Raw genomic sequence first — 19,266 nt, forward strand, 5'->3', positions numbered from 1 at the left:
GTTCTGTTACATCCTGATCCATTCTTTTTCTCGCTCCTCCATGAGCCTCAACATTGCATACAAAAAACAACTCTGGGGCTGGGTCTAATATGTGGCACCCCATAGTCACTGCTTCTTTTTCTTCTGGTTAGTCTTCCTCCTTCAATCCTGAAGGTTATTACAGAACTTGTTTTGCTGCACCTGCTTGTGAGCCATAAGTGCAAATTGTTAAAGCCTCCTATCAAGTACAGATGAAAGGCTTCGGCAGATGGTGCTGTCATCACCTCAAGGCATCGGCCATTCTCTGCCTTCACCATCCTGGGGAAGAAGGAATGTTTATGATAATCGGTCCTCAATCATGGATTCTGATCACCAAGTGCATGCACATGCCTCATTTGTATTCCTACAGGAGTGATGTACGGTTTACTCTCAAAGGCAAACAGGTTGTTGTATATCTTGTACATCATCACCAACTTGAGGTTTTCTCTACTTGTTTAAGAGTTGTCCCGTCAAGTTGCTCTAGAATTGCTGACACAGTAGAAGTATTATGGTACTGAATTGGTGTCTATACAGCTGCTCATCTTTGTACCATTTCGAGTATGTGTGTGCATTTCTTCATGTAAGAGTCCCATACAGTAGCTCCACATTTGATGAGAGTTCTTACCATAGCTTTGTATGCCTTTGCCTTCAGGTCTGTAGAGTTGATGTACAAGTTTCATCTCAACAAAGCTAAGGTGTTGTTATCCGACTGACATACATTTGTGACGTGCTTGTTCCATTTCAGATCACAGCTGATGGAAATACCAAGATACTTAGTATAAGTCACATAAGCCAATATGGTATTGCTCAGAGTATGCTGGTATTCTGTACAGGTCTGTTTTCTGGCAATTGTGATAATTTGGAACTTTTGGGTGTTCAGTTCCATCGTGTACTCTGCAGCCCATGTTGAGGTCTTTTTGTATTTTGTTGACATCTTGCTTTGTTTGAATAGTCAGATAGACCCTGGCATCATCCACAAACTTTCGTACTACTGATGTTAAAGTAACAGGCAGGTTGTTGATCTTGTCCAGGAAGAGGCAAGATCCAAGGACCCATCTCTGTTTAGATAACCAAGTGCATGGACCATTTGAGAGACTCCAGATCCAACCTCTACCTCGGCCAATTGAGAGACATCAAGAACCACCTGTTGTCTCCTATTCTGGAGGAAATTGGAGATCCATATATTATTGCAAACTTTTAATCCATAGTAAGGAAGCATCTGGAGTCGCCTCTTGTGGCTATCTTTATCAAAAGCCTTCACTGAAATCCATTACAAGAACATCTATCTGCTTTCCCTGTTGCATGTTGTTGGAAGGTAACTCATGAATCGCAGCATCTGCAGCTTACAGGACCTGTTCTCTCTAAACCAAAAGAGAGTGTGTTCGAGGATACACACTGCATTTCCTCCAATAAACACCCTGGAGCATTTATGTTTTTTCAACCCTTCAGAGCTTCAAGAGGGAACATCCTGGATGTGTGGTGGTTTTGAATTTTTATATCTTAGTGAACTTCTATTTTTCTTCACGCAATGAAGTCATTTATCGCATTCACATACCAATGCGTGCCTGGTATTTGCTTAATGGTTGGGGTGGCTGGTTTGGGATCTTAGGATCCTGAGTTCAAATCCCACTTTGCTGTTGAATTAATACCAGGTGGGGTTGACTCTGCCTGTCATCCTTCTGAGGTTGGCAAAATGAGTACTGGCTTGCTGGTATCCTGTGTTGGGCTGGTAACCCATCTGAGATTGTGCCCGATAGCCAAGGACACTGCTGAGGAAGCACAAACACTCTGCACAGAGTATGGACCCAATGGATGGATGGATACTTGTGTGTACCACATTTGGTGAACTCAGTGGAGACATTGCGATCATCCATTGGTTCATCGTCCATGACACTTTCAGCAGACTTTCCCTTCATTATAAGTACTCATGGCACTTTCCACAAATGGAGAATACAACTGGACTCTATTAAACGAGCGGAGAGCATCTACATCAAAGCATCAAAGGGCGGAGGAGCTCCTTGTGAGCCAACGGCCATCCATATCTAGTGCCCAACTGTGTCTGCGGACGTCCTCCTGCAGTTGGGTTACTTTTTTATGAGGAGGTTGGTGGCAGGATTTGCACTCCGGCCACCGTAAAACCCTTCATTCCGCAAAACGCAAAAAAATCTGAAAACCCACTCCGTGGGAGTACCTCCTGTGCAGCTTCCCTTCGCAGGGCAGCTCACCGGATGACGGGATTGGGGCAAAGCCTTCAGGACCCCCAACCTTTGATGATAGGAGGGAAACCACGGGGTAAATCCCTGGGTCAGATTGCGGGAGAGTGTGTCAGAGTGGTGCTGAGGTGTCATCCACCAGACGGCGGTCTCCTTGGGTTAACCTGAGGCGGTCACTTCGGGTGGGTGCCTGGAATGTCCTATCCCTAAGAGAGGATGATCACCTGTCTCTGTTATCATCTGAGCTCAAGCGTTTGGACATCGGGATTGCAGCTCTCTCTGGGGTTCGGAGACCGGATTGCGGTGAGATAATGGTGGGTGGTTACACCTACTATTGGTCTGGTCGCTCTGATGGTTACCATACCCAAGGAGTTGCTGTAGCTGTGTCCAATAAGCTGACCCCAATGATAATTGAGGTAACACCGGTCAACGAGCGTATTATGAGATTAAGGATTCGTCACTCCTTAGGTGTCATTTCCCTGGTCTCTGTTTATGCTCCGACTGAGGCGCGTGATCTCACCGTGAAGGATGCATTCTACGCCACGCTCGAGTTTGTGGTTGATCAGTGCCCCAGACGAGATACACTTCTAGTCTTGGGGGATTTCAATGCATCGACTGGAACTGATAGGGATGGTTATGAGACATGTGTTGGTCCCCATGGGTCAGGAACTATGAACCAGAATAGCACTAAGTTCCTTGACTTTGCAAGAAGTCATGGACTTAGGGTGGCTGGTTCATGGTTTCAGCGCCCACAAGCTCATCGCTGGACTTGGTATTCTAACGCTGGCGGTGTGGCAAAGGAGATTGACCATGTCCTCATTGACGGTCGTTGGAGGATGATCCAGAACTGCAGGGTCTACCGGAGTGCTCAGTTCCTCAATTCTGACCACAGGCTTGTTGTAGCAACTCCAAAGCTGCACCTTAAATCCTGGAGAATGGTACCATCCCAGCCTAGGCTGGATGTTGGCAAGCTCAGGGATGAGAGAGTATCTGAGGAGTTTCCGAACAGGCTGAGTGGACACTTGGGGGGTCTGAGTGCTTTGGGGGGTCCTGAAGAGTTGTGGAGTGCCTTCAAGACCACCACCCTTGATGTTGCCGGTGGATGTCTTGGAGCTCACCGCAGGGCAAAGAAGAATTTTGTCTCTCAATGGACACTGGATACCATTGACCAGAGTCGCAGGGCCAGGCTGAATGGCAGAGCTGAGCTCTTCAGGGAGCTGAGGCGTAAAACTGTACGTGCACTGAGGGTGGACAAGGAGGCCTATATGCGAGGAATCTGTGAGGGGGTAGAGCATCACCTGTGGACAGGTGATTCTCGTCCCGCTTACAGGGGAATTCGCGCATTGCGTTCATCCAAGCCCATCCCTCGGAGCACTGCAGTTCGAGCAGAGAGTGGTAGGCTCTTGACAGAGGAGTCTGAAGTGAAGGCCCGCTGGGCCGGTTACTTTGAGCGGTTGTACCAGGCTGATCCCCCAGCTGTCGAGTTGGACGTCAAGGGTGTTACAATCCCTGTTGCTGACCCTCGAATCAACTGTGGTCCACCTTCGCTTGTGTAAACACGGGCTGCGGTGAAACAGTTGAAATGGGGAAAAGCTCCAGGGATCTGTGGCATCCATGCTGAACTTCTCAAGGCTGGTGGAAATGCTGCACTCGTGTCGTTGCATGCAGTTTTGTGCTCTGCCTGGAACACAGGCATCATCCCAACTGACTGGAAGAGGGGCCTTGTTGTCCCTCTCTGGAAAGGGAAGGGTGATCGCCAAGACTGCAACAACTACCAAGGGGTGACGCTGCTCTCAGTGCCGGGCAACGTCTTTGCTCGGATAATTCTTGATAGGGTTCGCCACCATCTGCTTGAGCACCAGCGTCCAGAGCAGTCAGGCTTTATACCAAAGAGGTCAACGATTGACCGTATCCTTGCCCTTCGTGTCCTCACCGAACGCAGGCGAGAGTTTCGGCAGGGGCTGCTTGCAGCCTATGTTGATCTCTGTAAAGCGTTCGATTCAGTGAATCAGGATGTCCTCTGGAGGATTCTTGGTCTTCGTGGGGTGCCACCAAAACTGATCGATCTGATGTCTGAACTCTACTCTGGTACTGAGAATGCTGTGAAGTGTGGTGGTACCATCTCTGACTTATTTCCAGTTGTTACTGGAGTTCGTCAGGGGTGTGTACTGGCCCCCACACTTTTCAGCACTTGTATGGACTGGATTTTAGGGAGGATGTCGGAGAGATCAAGTTGCGGTGCATCGTTTGGCAATGTCAAGATCTTGGACCTTGATTTTGCAGATGATGCAGTCATCTTTGCGGAGACTCGAGACATCCTTTTGGGGGCCCTCGAGGTGCTGAAAGAGGAGTCGGAGCCGCTGGGATTACGAGTTTCTTGGGTCAAAACTAAGATCCAGGCTTTCGGTGACATCTTGGATGCTGCTGTCCTGTCTGTGTGTGTTTGTGGTGAGGATGTTGAGGTCGTGGAGAGATTCACTTACCTTGGCAGTGATATTCATGTCTGCTGGCTGCGAGTCAGAGGTCAATAGACGTCTGGGTCGGGCCTGGGGAGTCATGGATTCACTGGATCGTGGGGTGTGGCGCTGCCGGTACCTGTGCGGGAGGACGAAAGTTCGAGTCTTCAGGTCCTTGGTACTTCCAGTCTTGCTCTATGGATGTGAGACTTGGACTCTGACCAAGGATCTGAGACGGAGACTTAATTCCTTTGGTACCAGGTCTCTTCGGAGAATCCTTGGCTATCGCTGGTCGGATTTTGTGTCCAACGAGCGGTTGTTGAGAGAGACTCGGATGAGATTTGTTACCTGCATAGTCCGTGAGCGTCAGTTGCAGCTGTATGGGCATGTGGCTCGTTTTCCTGATGCTGATCCTGCTCACCAGATTCTCTCAGCGAGGGAGTCTCATGAGTGGAGGAGGCCAGTGGGCCGACCACATGCCTCGTGGTTGCAGCAGGTTGACCATCATCTCAAGGAGATGGGGGCGGGCCCGGCATCTGCCTGGGGGATGGCCAGACAGAGGCCCCTGGAGTACCGGCGGAAAGTGGAGGCAGCGACGCGCTGTTCTGGCACATGCTCCCATACCTGACCTGACCTGAGAGCATCTGCAGTAGTCAGTAGCATGTGACTGCCTTGCTTCCTTTTATGTACAACTCACCGTGCATACCCATCACTTTTGCTGACGAATTTAATCACAAGACAGCATGTTGCACTTTACAAACATATTGCATGTCTATGTGTGAATTTAAATTTAAAATTAAGTGAAACATGTGAAAAAATGATCTTTTATAACAGGTAGTTGTTGCTGCTGCTGCTGCTCTCATTGTGGTTGTGGCTGTTGTTGTTTGTGTTCTCTTTCCATGAACTTTTGCGTATTTTTATATTGCTTCGAGAAGTATTACTGTAAATAAGTTGGGGTGGTGGGCTTGGGATCCAAGGATTCTGAGTTAAAATCCCACTTGGCTATTGAGTTAATACCAGGTGGGGTTGACTCTGCCTGTCATCCTTCTGGGGTTGGCAAAATGAGTACCAGCTTGCTGGTATCCTGTGTTGCAATGGTGACCTTTCTAGGATTGTGCCCAAGAGTCAAGGAGACTGCTTAAGCAGCACCAACGCTCTGCACAGAGTTTGGTCCCAATAGATGGATGTAACACATGACTGCGTTTTTGGTTCGGAAAGTGAACCGAGCATGTTACCGGCTCCAATTTTGATTTACATGGAGGTCTGAAGTTCTTAAACTGATAGCATTAATCATGGAACATAACGAATGATCTTCCATTTAACCTTTCCCCTTTGCATATTCCAAGCTACTCTTCCTCTCTCCCCAGTGTAAAGAAAATCTGCTCAAAGTCAAAGATCGCTAGTCCATGAAGGATTACATGAAATTAACCCGGTCTACAGCCATGCATCACATTCTCATCGCAAGCCAGGGCATGGCTTACGTTCGGTTCACGAAGCCGGGCAGTGAAAGAGCAAAGTCAAAGCTGGCATGTCATGAAAGATAACCACATCAATCATCTGCTGATACTTTAACCGTTCATTGCCAGATTGCCCTGATCATTTGCTTAGCTCTGCTTTATGTTGAAAGTATAATGCAAACACAGTTACTTATCTTCGAAGCTGTTTTATAGGCACTATTTTTTGTGTGCACAGTCCGTTTGTGCTGTCGTGCATGAGTCAACACGTTTGTGTAATGTCGAGTCTATCAGATATTTGTGTATAAGTGCAACTCAGAAAATATAAAGAATATGCGATAATTATCTACTGCACTTCAAGCTCCTTTCTAAAGTTGTTTTAGAGTTGTACTGAAAATGTTTTTTTCTGAATTTCTGCGCGAATCGCAATCTGTACTCACTGATCTCTTTCCTGACTGGATAGGAAGGGTATCTCGTTTTTTGAAACCATTTGGCCACCATCTTTGCTCTCCCAAAACGATGAAATAGGACTGATTGACAAGTACTTGTGTCGACGCAAAGGGGATTTTCTGTATTCTGGGAGAAGGAATATGGTGGATGGAGAACTTTTGGTGGCTTCAGAACCGCCCGACCAATTAACGTTAGGCACCCTATCCAGTTAGTATGTCGTTCACCGCCTGTACCACACCACCGAGAAATGATGCAAAATTAATGAATAGACACCAATGAATATTATTGTGAAAGTGGGATTGTTGAGTTTGATTAAGATGGGCTCTTTAAGGACTTTCCTTATTCCAATCTGTCCTGGAATATGTGAGTTATATATGCTAATACCTTAATAAACCACATGGTAAAACCCAAATTGTAATATCTTGATGACAGCCAATCATTTACTGCAAAGCATTGCTCATATAGCTACAACATCCTTTGTGTCTATCTTGTGCATTGGTCCATGTTACTCTTATTACCTCTGACACCGAAAGTAGATGGAGGTTATGCTTTCACCTGCTTGGTTGTCTGTTTGTCTGTCTGTCTGTGAGCAGGATATCTCAAAAGAGTTTTGGACGGATTCAGACGAAACTTAGTGGGCAGGTTGAGTGTGTGACAAGGACAAATTGATTAGATTTTGATGAACATCCGGATCTGCATCAGTGTGACCACTCCTTGGTTGTTCACCTTGGCTTCTTGGTTTTCTGCAGGTTTTCTTGGCGTATAGCTTTTCTATTATCATCGCTTTTCCGAAACCTTGTGAATTCTTGGCTTTTTTCATTGGCTCACCTTAGCATTTATGAAAATGAGGAGTGGTCACAATGATCTGCATCCGGATACATTAATTTTTAATTTTTTGGGGCGATTCTTCACCATTGAGAGATGGGGCCAAGAACGATATATAGCACGATATTTCAAAAAGTTGTTGATAAGTACAAGCGTAGTGACAAAACTAAGTGTAGTAGTTGGTTAGGTGACAAGTACCAGCCGATTAGATCTTGGTTGTTCAGGTCCGGATCCATATCTGGCCTATCAGTGGGATGCAAAACGTAAACTGTTCAGTCTGGCAGAGGTATGCTCTCTACTGAGTGTCGCCGTACTTGTTCTCCCTTTAGATGCACAATAAACATAAACAAAGCAAACAAGAGATGTCTTGTTGTTGTTAATCTTACCAGAAGGAAACAATATGGTATTCTATGCAAAGCAATATATAATCTTTACACTTTGATGACGATGTGTCTGAACCGGGTGGGTGCATTCCTCAGGTGGATTGCGGGTGCTTGGGGTGAATGTAGCCGCACCTGTGGCAAAGGGCAGCAGGTGCGACGTGTTTGGTGCACGCGGCGTACGGCCAAGTCAAAGCAGCAGAACCTGTCGGCAGAGACCTGTGCCAGCAAGACTAAACCAGCCAACAAGCGTTACTGCAAGAAACAAAAATGTCCTGCAGCATGGGTGACGGGGCCCTGGTCTGAGGTAGGTTTCCTTGGTTACGTTAAGCTCCCGAAGTAGCGGTACATTTATTTATGTATCATCCTGTATTTACACCATCCTTTATTGGAATGAGGAGATCAAAGCAAGCAAAGGATGATGTGTAATAATAGGACAGAAAGTTCAGTATGACTTTGACAATCACTGTACATCTGCACAGACAAATAATTCCTGGAAGTGAGAAATGATGAAGAGTGAAAAAAAAACATAATCTTAATCATGAAGAGCGTTATTATTATCATTATTCCTATTATACTTTGTGTGCAGCCTCGAGTTGCTGGTTGCATCATTTTCTGGGGGCACAGCTGTGCTGCTGATGCAATGCCCTCCATTAATTACTAGTACACTGGTACTCATTTCACTGACCTTGGAAGGATTACGGGCTGCGTCAACCCCACCTGGTGTTAATTCAACGACAAAATGGGGCTCAAACTCATTCCCTTAAGATTCTAAGCCAACACCAGGCTTAAGCGAATTATTATCCCCCATTGAACTTCGTCCAAAACGGGGGTTTATGGATCTGGTCTCAATTTTTGTGTCCGTGCGTGTGTCTGCAGTCACAGCTCGGACATGTATGGACTGATTTCATTTGTACTTGGCAGAAAGACAACAAATGATGGTAGACATATGCGTGTCATTTTGTTTTCGACATCAGATCCAATATGGCCGACTGGCGGCCATTTTAGTTGTAAAAAAAACCCTGTGTCGAACACGTCCTCAACAATTTCTCGAACATGCATGTACCGATGTTGTTTAAACTTGGCACACAGATAATAAATGATGGCGTACATAAACACGTCATTTTTTTTCGAGATGAGATCCAACATGGCTGACTGACGGCCATTTTAGTTGTGCATAAATGTGGGTTAGTCCTTTAACTCCATACAGCAACATTACGAAAACAACAGGGGCTATGACATTTTATGTCTTTTTTACTTGTTAAGATGGTGACAGGTGAGGGGGCACCAACTTGTACACATGCAAGAGGGTGGGAGGCAAGGGTTGGGGCAATTTGAGAAAGAATGGAAGGGGGTGAGTGGGAAAGAGATGGCAGGATAGGAGGTTGTGGGATTGTGGGAAGAGTGGACGGAGAAGGGAAGTGAGATTAAGAGATGAGGATCCACGGAGGGAACGGAGTGTTCAGTTCAAGTCTGAAGTATATGGGAGGAGATTGGCAAAAAGTACCACCATTCATGCATTTGTTATAAATATCTGGTACATTTCTGGGTACGTTCTATACCTCAAACTTCAACTTTGCCAGTTGACGGACAAAACGTCCTATAACCTCAATTTTCTCTGGCATTTGTGGAAATGTGAATTATCTGCTGATTTGAAGGATTGGGGAAGGAAAGGATATTTTGCCAAATGGCAAAGTTGAAGTTTAAAACATACCTGAGTGAGTATCAAATCCTTCTTCTTCTTCTTCTTCTTCTTCTTCTTCTTCTTCTTCACGATTGACAACAGGTGGGAACCAAAAGGCAAACCATGGTCATCCCTATAAGCGAAAGGCAGGAATTTGGAACGTGGTCAGGGTGCTGGCATGTAGTGGTCTATTCCTGAAAGAGACACCGTGGGATTGTTAATGTTCACAAGCAAATGCAAGCAGACAGCACAGCTGGGCTAACACCGTCTATGGAGTACAGCAGTAACATTCAGCTTTTCAGTCGATGCAGATTCAATAATGGCCTCCTGGTGAGCACGTCAGGAAGAAGCTCCACCTTGTTATTCCAGGATTAATGTGTTGCTTTGGAAGATGACATGAAAAATGAGCCATTTTTGTGATAAAGGGTGAGGATAAAACAGAAGTGAGTTGAATACATCCCAAAGGAAGTTCAGCTAGGTTTTTGGAGTTACTCCAAACTGAACATCCATGACTGATTTAAATGCTTGCCAAGCTATGAACCTGTTGTGCGGTCACATCAGGTTATGTCAGGATGAGATTTATGCTCTGTTGAAGTTATTTCATTCATTACTTTATGCTTCTTTTACAATGCTCGCTCAAACCATGTGAACGGAATAAAAACCAAAATATAATAAACTCGGCTAAATCAGGGAAGAGCTTTGATTCAATACAAGTATGGGAAAAGGCATTTTGAAAACAGACCAAGTTTGCTGTACCAACCTTTCAGAAAACGAAAGATGTTAGGACAACATGGCTTTTTGCAGTCCCACAATTTAGCACCATTTGTTTCCACGCAACCTAATAACTTTCACATTGCACGTCGAGCTTCACCCAGTCCTTACAATGAGCTAATCACATTGAACGGACATTGGACCGCCTTCAGCAAAGCATAGCGAACTATGCACACGCGGAGACGAGCGGAAAAAGCTGTTTCGCATTCCAGTAGGAAAGATGCGTAAGCATGCCAATGATGATACTACCAGAGACATCCGTGCAGCAGGCAGTTTATAAAAGAGGCTTTTGGCATTTGGAATTGCCAAGATGTTCTTGACAGGAATTAGCAGAAAGACACAGATATATATATATATATATATATATATATATATATATATATATATATATATATATATATATATATATATATATATATATATATATGTATATGTATCTATATGTGTATATATGTATATGTATATATGTGTATATATGCATACGTATATATGCATATGGAAACATATATATATATATATATATATATATATATATATATATATATATATATATATATATATATATATATATATATATATATATATATATATATATATATATATATATATATATATATATATATATATATATATATATATATATATATATATATATATATATATATATATATATATATATATATATATATATATATATATATATATATATATATATATATATATATATATATATATATATATATATATATATATATATATATATATATATATATATATATATATATATATATATATATATATATATATATATATATATATATATATATATATATATATATATATATATATATATATATATATATATATATATATATATATATATATATATATATATATATATATATATATATATATATATATATATATATATATATATATATATATATATATATATATATATATATATATATATATATATATATATATATATATATATATATATATATATATATATATATATATATATATATATATATATATATATATATATATATATATATATATATATATATATATATATATATATATATATATATATATATATATATATATATATATATATATATATATATATATATATATATATATATATATATATATATATATATATATATATATATATATATATATATATATATATATATATATATATACATATATATATATATATATATATATATATATATATATATATATATATATACACACACACACACACACACATATATACGTATGTACATCAGGATGCCATGCTCTGTCGTTCCGCATGTTGTACCAAGAGAGGTTTAACCATAGTGGTTATCCTGGCAGTGGCTGTCTGAAAAGAGCAAGACCTTTTATGAAATTTCATTGTGACCCTAATGCCACGGAGCAACCACTATTGTGGACAATGGTCTTCCTGGTGGTACTTGGAGCCAAGCGAGGCATTAAATTTTAATCTGTCTTTGCTTTAGCCCTTTCAAAGGTGGTGAATTAATTAAACACGAAACAGCAAATCTCTGCTCGGCTCACTGTTGATCACTTGCAAACATTTTAAAGTTTTTTAAATGCTGTCACCTTTTCTATGTTGGATTCTGCAATGTGTTACGACGTAGCTGCGCTATTTTGTTCACGTTTGTCTGGGCCTTCTTTTTCCAACCGCTAATTGGTATGCGCCCTGCAAGGTGCATGTCACTTTGAGACAATCACTAAGTATTCATTATCTCTTTCTGCTGAACGTTGTAACCTCAAAAAAAGAAAAGTTTCTTTTAAATTGGTGGAACAAGTGTACGAACCATCCATGTATTTCAAACGTTTTTATTTTCAAAAGTATGTCTAAACCTTTGCAGCACACGTTCAACTTAGGACTCAGTCCAAATGTGGTTCTGTTAACCAGCCACAATATGTGTTAAACATCCACAATATGTGTTGAACATCCACAATATGAGCATGGTTACTTTGAAGAATGATGATGATGATGAGTCTTTAACGGCCACAATTATTCCCATCTCGTGGGGTTGGCCAGGGACAGTTTTTGGCCCAAGCCTTTCATGAACCAGCTGTCCCAGCCTCATTTTTGACCAAGTAGGTGAGAGTATTTTGTTTTTGCTGATTTTGAAAGGGTGCCAATCATACCTCATCTACTATTCTCAAAGGACACCATGGGATCTTTAATGTCAATGAACTAATGTCAGCAGATGGGATGCCAAATTATCATCAATCCAAGGGATGGCACACATATTGGTGAATTACCCTGCCTGCGAAACATCAATATAATATTTTATAGCTGGTGTGGGATTCCAAGCCAGGCAAGGCAGCTTCGAGGCAAATATGCATCCCTCTCGGCCAGCGGTTCTTAACCTTTTTACTACCATGCCCCCTCTAGTAGTTGGTCCTTGCCTTCACGCCCCCCCCCCCCTCACATCGTCAACCAAATGATTTTTTAAATCCCTCCTGAATTAAAAGGAAAAACTGAAAAAATGCGTGTTTTTCCTCTTTTTATTGAACAAAGAATTCTGTGTTAGCAACATATTCTGTGTATATGAGCAACACTCATATACACAGCATATTTAATGAGATACTTGACATTGCTGATTAGCTTCCAGATCTTGAATGCGTGGTCGAATGGCAGAGAGAGCACAACGCAAGTCCCCTTCAACGTTCAGCTTGTTTCTGTACTTGATCTTGACCGCAACGAGCGTGGAAAATGCAGCTTCACAAAGATACGTTGGTCCAAACATTGTCAGAATCCGATGAGCTTGATGTGAGATCAAATGGTAAACAGGAAGGTACGTGACCCAGAACGTCTCCAGATCCAGTCTTTTGAAGTCTTCTTCAGCCGAGGAGTTGAACTTTAACTCAAGAAACTCCTCTTGCACTTCGTCTGAAATACCAGCTGCTTCATATTGAAATGGGTTCCTAATGAATTTTCAGGCTTCGCACTTCTCATCTATATCAGGAAAGTATCTGCTGAATTCTGCTTTCAATTCAGTCAGATGAGTAATTATTTGTTTCTTTAACTCAGAATCAAGGTAACTGTGAATGAGAGCAGAATCCAAGTTAGCAAAACTGACTATCTCCATCTTGAATTTGACATTTCCAGAGGTCGAGTGCATGATTATGTGCATGATTATGTGCATGGTCGAGTGCATGGTGCATGATTATGTTGATGTTTTTCCCTTGGACTTTGAGGTTGATGGCATTCAGCACTTCAAAGATGTCCACCAGGAAAGCTAGAGATAGCAAAAATCCTTCAGACTGGAACTTTTCATGGAGATCTGCTTTCTGCTGCGAATCTAGAAATATTGCCACTTCTTGTCGTAGTTCATAAAGCCGTCCAAGCACTTTTCCCTTCGAAAGCCATCGTACGTTTGTGTGGAAAAGCAAGGCTTGATATTCAGAATCCATATCCACACACAGCTGTTTGAAGAGACGACTGTTTAAGGCTCCAGCTTTGATGAAGTTGACTACCTTGATAGCCAGGTTGATGACATCCCTTATTTCAGCAGGTAGAGTTCTTGATGCTAAGGCTTCACGATGAAGGATGCAGTGTGTACCTATAGCAGATGGACTTATTTATTTCACTCTTGTTATGAAACCAGATTGCAAACCAAGCATGGCCGGAGCTCCATCAGTACACACCCCGACCAGCAAGTCTCACGAAAGTTGATTTTCCTGGAAGAAGTTTGATACCACTTGAAAAATATCTGTTGCTGTTGTATAGCTTTCCATGGGATGGCAGAAGAGCATTTCCTCTTTTACACTATTGCCTGACACGAAACGCGCATACATCAGTAGCTGAGAACACTGAGCAACATCAATCGTTTTGTCCAATTGGATGGCAAATACAGGAGAAGCTCTTACTTGGTCGAGAACTTGATCTTTGATGTCTTGAGATATTTCATCGATCCTTCCCTTGACGGGATCGTTTGATCGAGAGATTTGGGAAAGCTTGTTTACACTATCCTTCCCCAGAACGAGCTCTGCTGCACGCAGTACACTTGGTTTTATGAGAGTCTCTCCGATATTATGGCTCTTTTCGCTCTTTGCAATCAACATGGCGATCTCATAGGAAGCCTCAACAACCTTTGAAGTCTGTTGCGGAAATGCTCCACTGCTGTCCATCTTTGCTTGCTTCAAGGACTGCCTTGTTCGTTCAAAGAATGCCTTGGGTTTGGCAGCTCGAGCAGGATGCATTGTCTTCAAGTAGCGTTCCAAGCGTGTGGGCCGCATTACATCATTGTTCAGAGTCTTGTAGCATATTACGCACTGGGGTACCTCTGTGTCACCCTTTTGGAGGGACACAAATCCAAATCGAACGCATTCATCAAGATACTTCTGCTTTTTTGCACTTATTGTGAATGATTTAGTTTGAAATTGGTACTGCAAACCTGTGAAAAAATGCTTTTTTAATATTAAAATAAAATAGAAACTTTAGTATTAAATTTAAACAAATGTTAAATTTTAAAATTAAATTTAATACAGAAAATGATAGGCCTAGTCACGAATAGAAAACGGAAATTATTAAAGGCGATACTTTTTTTATCCCCCGCCACGTGGCGGAAGGGGGATATTGTTGTCACCCAGGGCGTCCGGCTGTCCGTCCGTCCGTCCGTCCGGGCGTCAACATTTATAGCTGTGAGTGCGATAACTCAGAAAACTGTTCGCCATATCGATTTAAAATTTGGGTCACACATGAACCACCTGAAAAGGAAGAACCCTATTGATTTTGGGCGTGGCTGGATCCAAGATGGCCCGACTGGGGCGGCCATCTTGAAAAAAGTTTTTTTCGCCATATCGATTTGAAATTTGAGTCACACATGAACCACCTGAAAAGGAAGAACCCTATTGATTTTGGGTGTGGCCGGATCCAAGATGGCCGACTGGGGCGGCCATCTTGAAAAAAAGTTTTTTGTAATAAATGGAAAACCGCTTATCTGATTTCAATTATTTTTGGTTACGACGTTCCTCACCCCTGGGGAACTTTTTCGAGATGATGACCAAATGGTGTCTTGTTTCCAATTCACCTGCCTCATTGTCTGGAATATGTATGACCTTTTTCATTCAATGGCAGGGGATTCCACATCTCTGATGGTGTGTATATATATATATATATATATATATATATATATATATATATATATATATATATATATATATATATACATATATACATATATCTTCTTCTTCTTTCGGCTGCTCCCGTTTCGGGGTCGCCACAGCGGATCATCCGTATGATCCGCATAGTGATTTGGCACATGTTTTACGCCAGATGCCCTTCCTGACGCAACCCTGGTCGCCTCTTACAACACAGGGATATGGTACACCTATTTTAACCGGGGTATACACCGGCCCAGTACACTGGTACTCATTTAATATTTTATATATATATATATATATATTTATAATATATATATATTTTTTAATGTTCACCACGATATTTTGCAAACACTTGTTCAGAGAATTCCAAAAATAATTAGAGAAATTTCTACTTTTTTCTCCGGGCTCGTGCCCCCTCTGGAAATTCCTCACGCCCCCCAGGTTAAGAGCCAATGCTCGAGGCTATCCTTCCAGTCCTCCATTGAAAAATGAAAGTTTGAATGAAACAACTTTAGCCACTATATAGCACAGTGAGAAATGGGATTAAAATGACAGGTGAAAGATATTTGATTGGTGAGGCTTGGTATGTTGTTGACCAATTTTTACTTCCCTTGCTCCCAAAAATTGGAAACTTAATTGCTGATATTATGTGAAATGTGAAACATAATTGCTGATCATTAGTCAAAATCCAAGTGAACAATGTCCTTCGCCATTTTTATGTATGCACAAAATCTCAGCTTCTTGAAGAGTGGAATGACAGTGGGGGCAGCGATTGGAGAAAAACAAGCAAGGGAGTGAATGAACAGGAAAATAGGAAAGAGAGGAGGGGAAGAAACATGGTAACTTGCAAATAAGAGTTGTGTGATGTAGGGTTAATGGGGGTCATGTGTAAGGATGGGGAATGACATGAGATGATGGTGCACTGCTTGTTTGAAGCCCTGGAGGGGAGAGCGGAGGAGGTCAAAACTCTCTACAAATTGAAGAAAAGAAGAACAAAGGATTAGAACTCGGTAGTAAGCCCAGATTTTGAGAGTTTAACCAAGAGTGGGTTATTGGAAGACCACTGCATCTTGGAGTAGCTTGGGAGGTTCAGAGGGCTATGAGAAAGCAGATGTAGCTCGGCCGGAAGAGAGGTGGTTATTAAAAGCTGAGGTCATTGATGTGAGCAACACTCCGCCTTGCACTTCGGCCTCACCACAGGAGAGAAAGAAAATATGATAAATCAACATAACCATCGTATGTAAAGTTCAGCATTCAAACCAAAATGAACGCACGGTTTAATAGTCAGAATATTTGTGAATTCACTGTCAACGAGATATCTCAATTTTGTGGCTAGTATTAAACAAATACCTTTTCTGATTCTACACTCAGGAAAGGAGTTGTTCCTGTCATGTGAAAACTCTGTTCTCGTGGCAGTTATTAATTCCATTAATGATTTTATAATTCCTTTATCTAATCCAGTTTCTTGCGCTTTGCGTAATGTTGTGGCTCTCCTATTATAAGTACATGTCAATCGAAGACTCCAGGTCGAACTTGTACATTTATCGAATGGAAGAAATAAAAGATTGGAATAATTTCAGGTGAATTATCACTGCCAACACTGCCAACAGTTACAAAGTGGCAGTTCTAATTATGTCTCATTAATTATGTAATACACCAGTACAACAATGCCATATAAAATAAGTCCTGATGAGAGTCTGCAATCTCTGATTGCTCTTTTTCTTGTTTTGCTTCATGTGCATAACCCGGGTTATGTTTTTACATTTTCTGGAGTGATTGAGGCAGCGGTTTGTTGCCAATACACCACCTAAATAAAGGGAGGCATCAGAGAACGTATTGCACACTTGGGATAAGATGGAAGTTACTCTGATAGTAATAATGATAATAACTAGAACAGCACTCGGTCTTGCACATACCTGTGCCAGGCTGAACCGTTTACGTTTTGCATCCCACTGGCAGGCCGGATCTGGATTCAGACCTGAAGCAAAATCTAATCGGCTTGTTCTTGTCATCTTACCAACTCATCCACCAGATTTTGTCATAACTCATTCATAAAATTTTAAAATATCATGCTATTTATGTTGTTTTGGCCCCATCTCTCAATGGTGAAGAAGCACTTTAAAAATTAAAAAAAATCCTCGTATCCGGATTCAGGTTAGAATCGTCACCAAAATCGAATCAATTCATCCTTGTCACCAGGGCCGATGAGAGCCAAAAGGGGGGCTCTCAGCCCCTTTTTGCTTGTTCGGGCTCTCAGCCCCTTTTTGCTTGTTCGGGTTCTCAGCCTTTTTTGCTTGTTCGGGTTCTCAGCCCATTTTTACTTGTTCGGGCTCTCAGCCCCTTTTTGTTTGTTCGGGTTCTCAGCACCTTTTTGCTTATTCGGGTTCTCAGCACCTTTTTGCTTATTCGGGTTCTCAGCCCCTTTTTACTTGTTCGGGCTCTCAGCCCATTTTTACTTGTTCGGGTTCTCAGCCCCTTTTTGCTTATTCGGGTTCTCAGCACCTTTTTGCTTGTTTGGGTTCTCAGCCCCTTTTTGCTTTTTTTTTTTTGTATACCTTGGTCGAGGCTTGTATGAGAGCTAACACACAACTTACAGCAAGGAGGCATGAGACAAGAGGGGCGGGAGTGGAAGGGACAAAACAGTGGGGAACAGACACATTAGGTGAACTGTGGAAGGGAGAGGGATGGGGATGGGACGGGGAACATGGCGAAGAGAAGATGGACATTTCAGGGACTTTCAGGAAGGAAAGCAGGAGAAATGAAGGAAGTGGGCTTGGGTGGATTATCGGGGGTAGAAAAGATCGAGGATTTGGATGGGGGAAGATAAGAGGTGGTGGTGAACAGCTGTTTTGAAAGCCTGGAGGGAAGAATGGGAAAGAATAGAGTGAGGAAGTTTATTCCAAAGGCAGGAAAAAAGAGGAATGAAAGAGTGAAGATGAGCAGTGATTTTTGATTTTGGTAGTTTTACCAGAAGGGGGTTGTTGGCGGACCTTGAGCGCCCTGTGGAAATGTGGTTGGGACAAATCGCAGAGAGAGCAGGGGGGGGGCAAGGCTGGAGAGGAGTCGCTAGAAGACAGAAAGACCACCGACCAACCTGCAGTGATTGAGTGAGAGGCCCAAAGACTCAGCTTCATTGTGGGAGATGCCGATGATCTTAAATGCCCTGGTTTCGACAGCGTGAAGCCGAGAAAGGTGGGAGGCAGGAGCACCAGCCCAGAGGGGAGAGCAGTACTCCATCAGGCTACGGACAAAAGCTTTGTAAGTGGTCAGGAGCTCAAGAGAGCCGAGGAAGGACTCAGCACGATGGAGGATTCCCAGTCGGCGACTGGCTTTTGAGGCGAGGTTGGAAATGTGACTTTCCCAGGAAAGGTCATGGCAGATAGTGAGACCTAGAAGCTTGAAAGAAAAGACTTCTTCCAGAGGCTTGTTTGGGATCTCAGCCCCTTTTTGCTTGTTCGGGCTCTCAGCCCCTTTTTGCTTGTTCGAGCTCTCAGCCCCTTGTTGTTTGTTCAGGTTCTCAGCCCCTTTTTGCTTGTTCGGGTTCTCAGCCCCTTTTTGCTTGTTCGGGTTCTCAGCCCCTTTTTGCTTGTTCGGGTTCTCAGCCCCTTTTTGCTTGTTCGGGTTCTCAGCCACTTTTTGCTTGTTCGGGTTCTCAGCCCCTTTTTGCTTGTTCGGGCTCTCAGCCCCTTTTTGCTTGTTCGGGTTCTCAGCCCCTTTTTGCTTGTTCGGGTTCTCAGCCCCTTTTTGCTTGTTCGGGTTCTCAGCCACTTTTTGCTTGTTCGGGTTCTCAGCCCCTTTTTGCTTGTTCGGGCTCTCAGCCCCTTTTTGCTTGTTCGGGTTCTCAGCCCCTTTTTGCTTGTTTAGGTTCTCAGCCTC

General features: G+C 42.5%; 1 protein-coding gene across 2 annotated transcripts in view; it reads left to right on the top strand.

The window, feature by feature from the left end:
• LOC147017499 (A disintegrin and metalloproteinase with thrombospondin motifs 18-like) overlaps nt 1-19,266 on the top strand; it is a 181,984-nt gene that overhangs the window by 136,985 nt on the left and 25,733 nt on the right. For both annotated transcript variants that reach the window (XM_085847208.1, XM_085847207.1), the window contains one exon: nt 7,896-8,103. In XM_085847208.1, the coding sequence (XP_085703334.1) occupies nt 7,896-8,103 (208 nt within the window). The remainder of the gene's footprint in view (nt 1-7,895; nt 8,104-19,266) is intronic.

Source organism: Eptatretus burgeri, chromosome 11, assembly GCF_056783735.1.
Source record: "Eptatretus burgeri isolate ZD-2024b chromosome 11, Ebu_testis_v1, whole genome shotgun sequence".
Classification (NCBI taxonomy): Eukaryota; Metazoa; Chordata; class Myxini; order Myxiniformes; family Myxinidae; genus Eptatretus; species Eptatretus burgeri.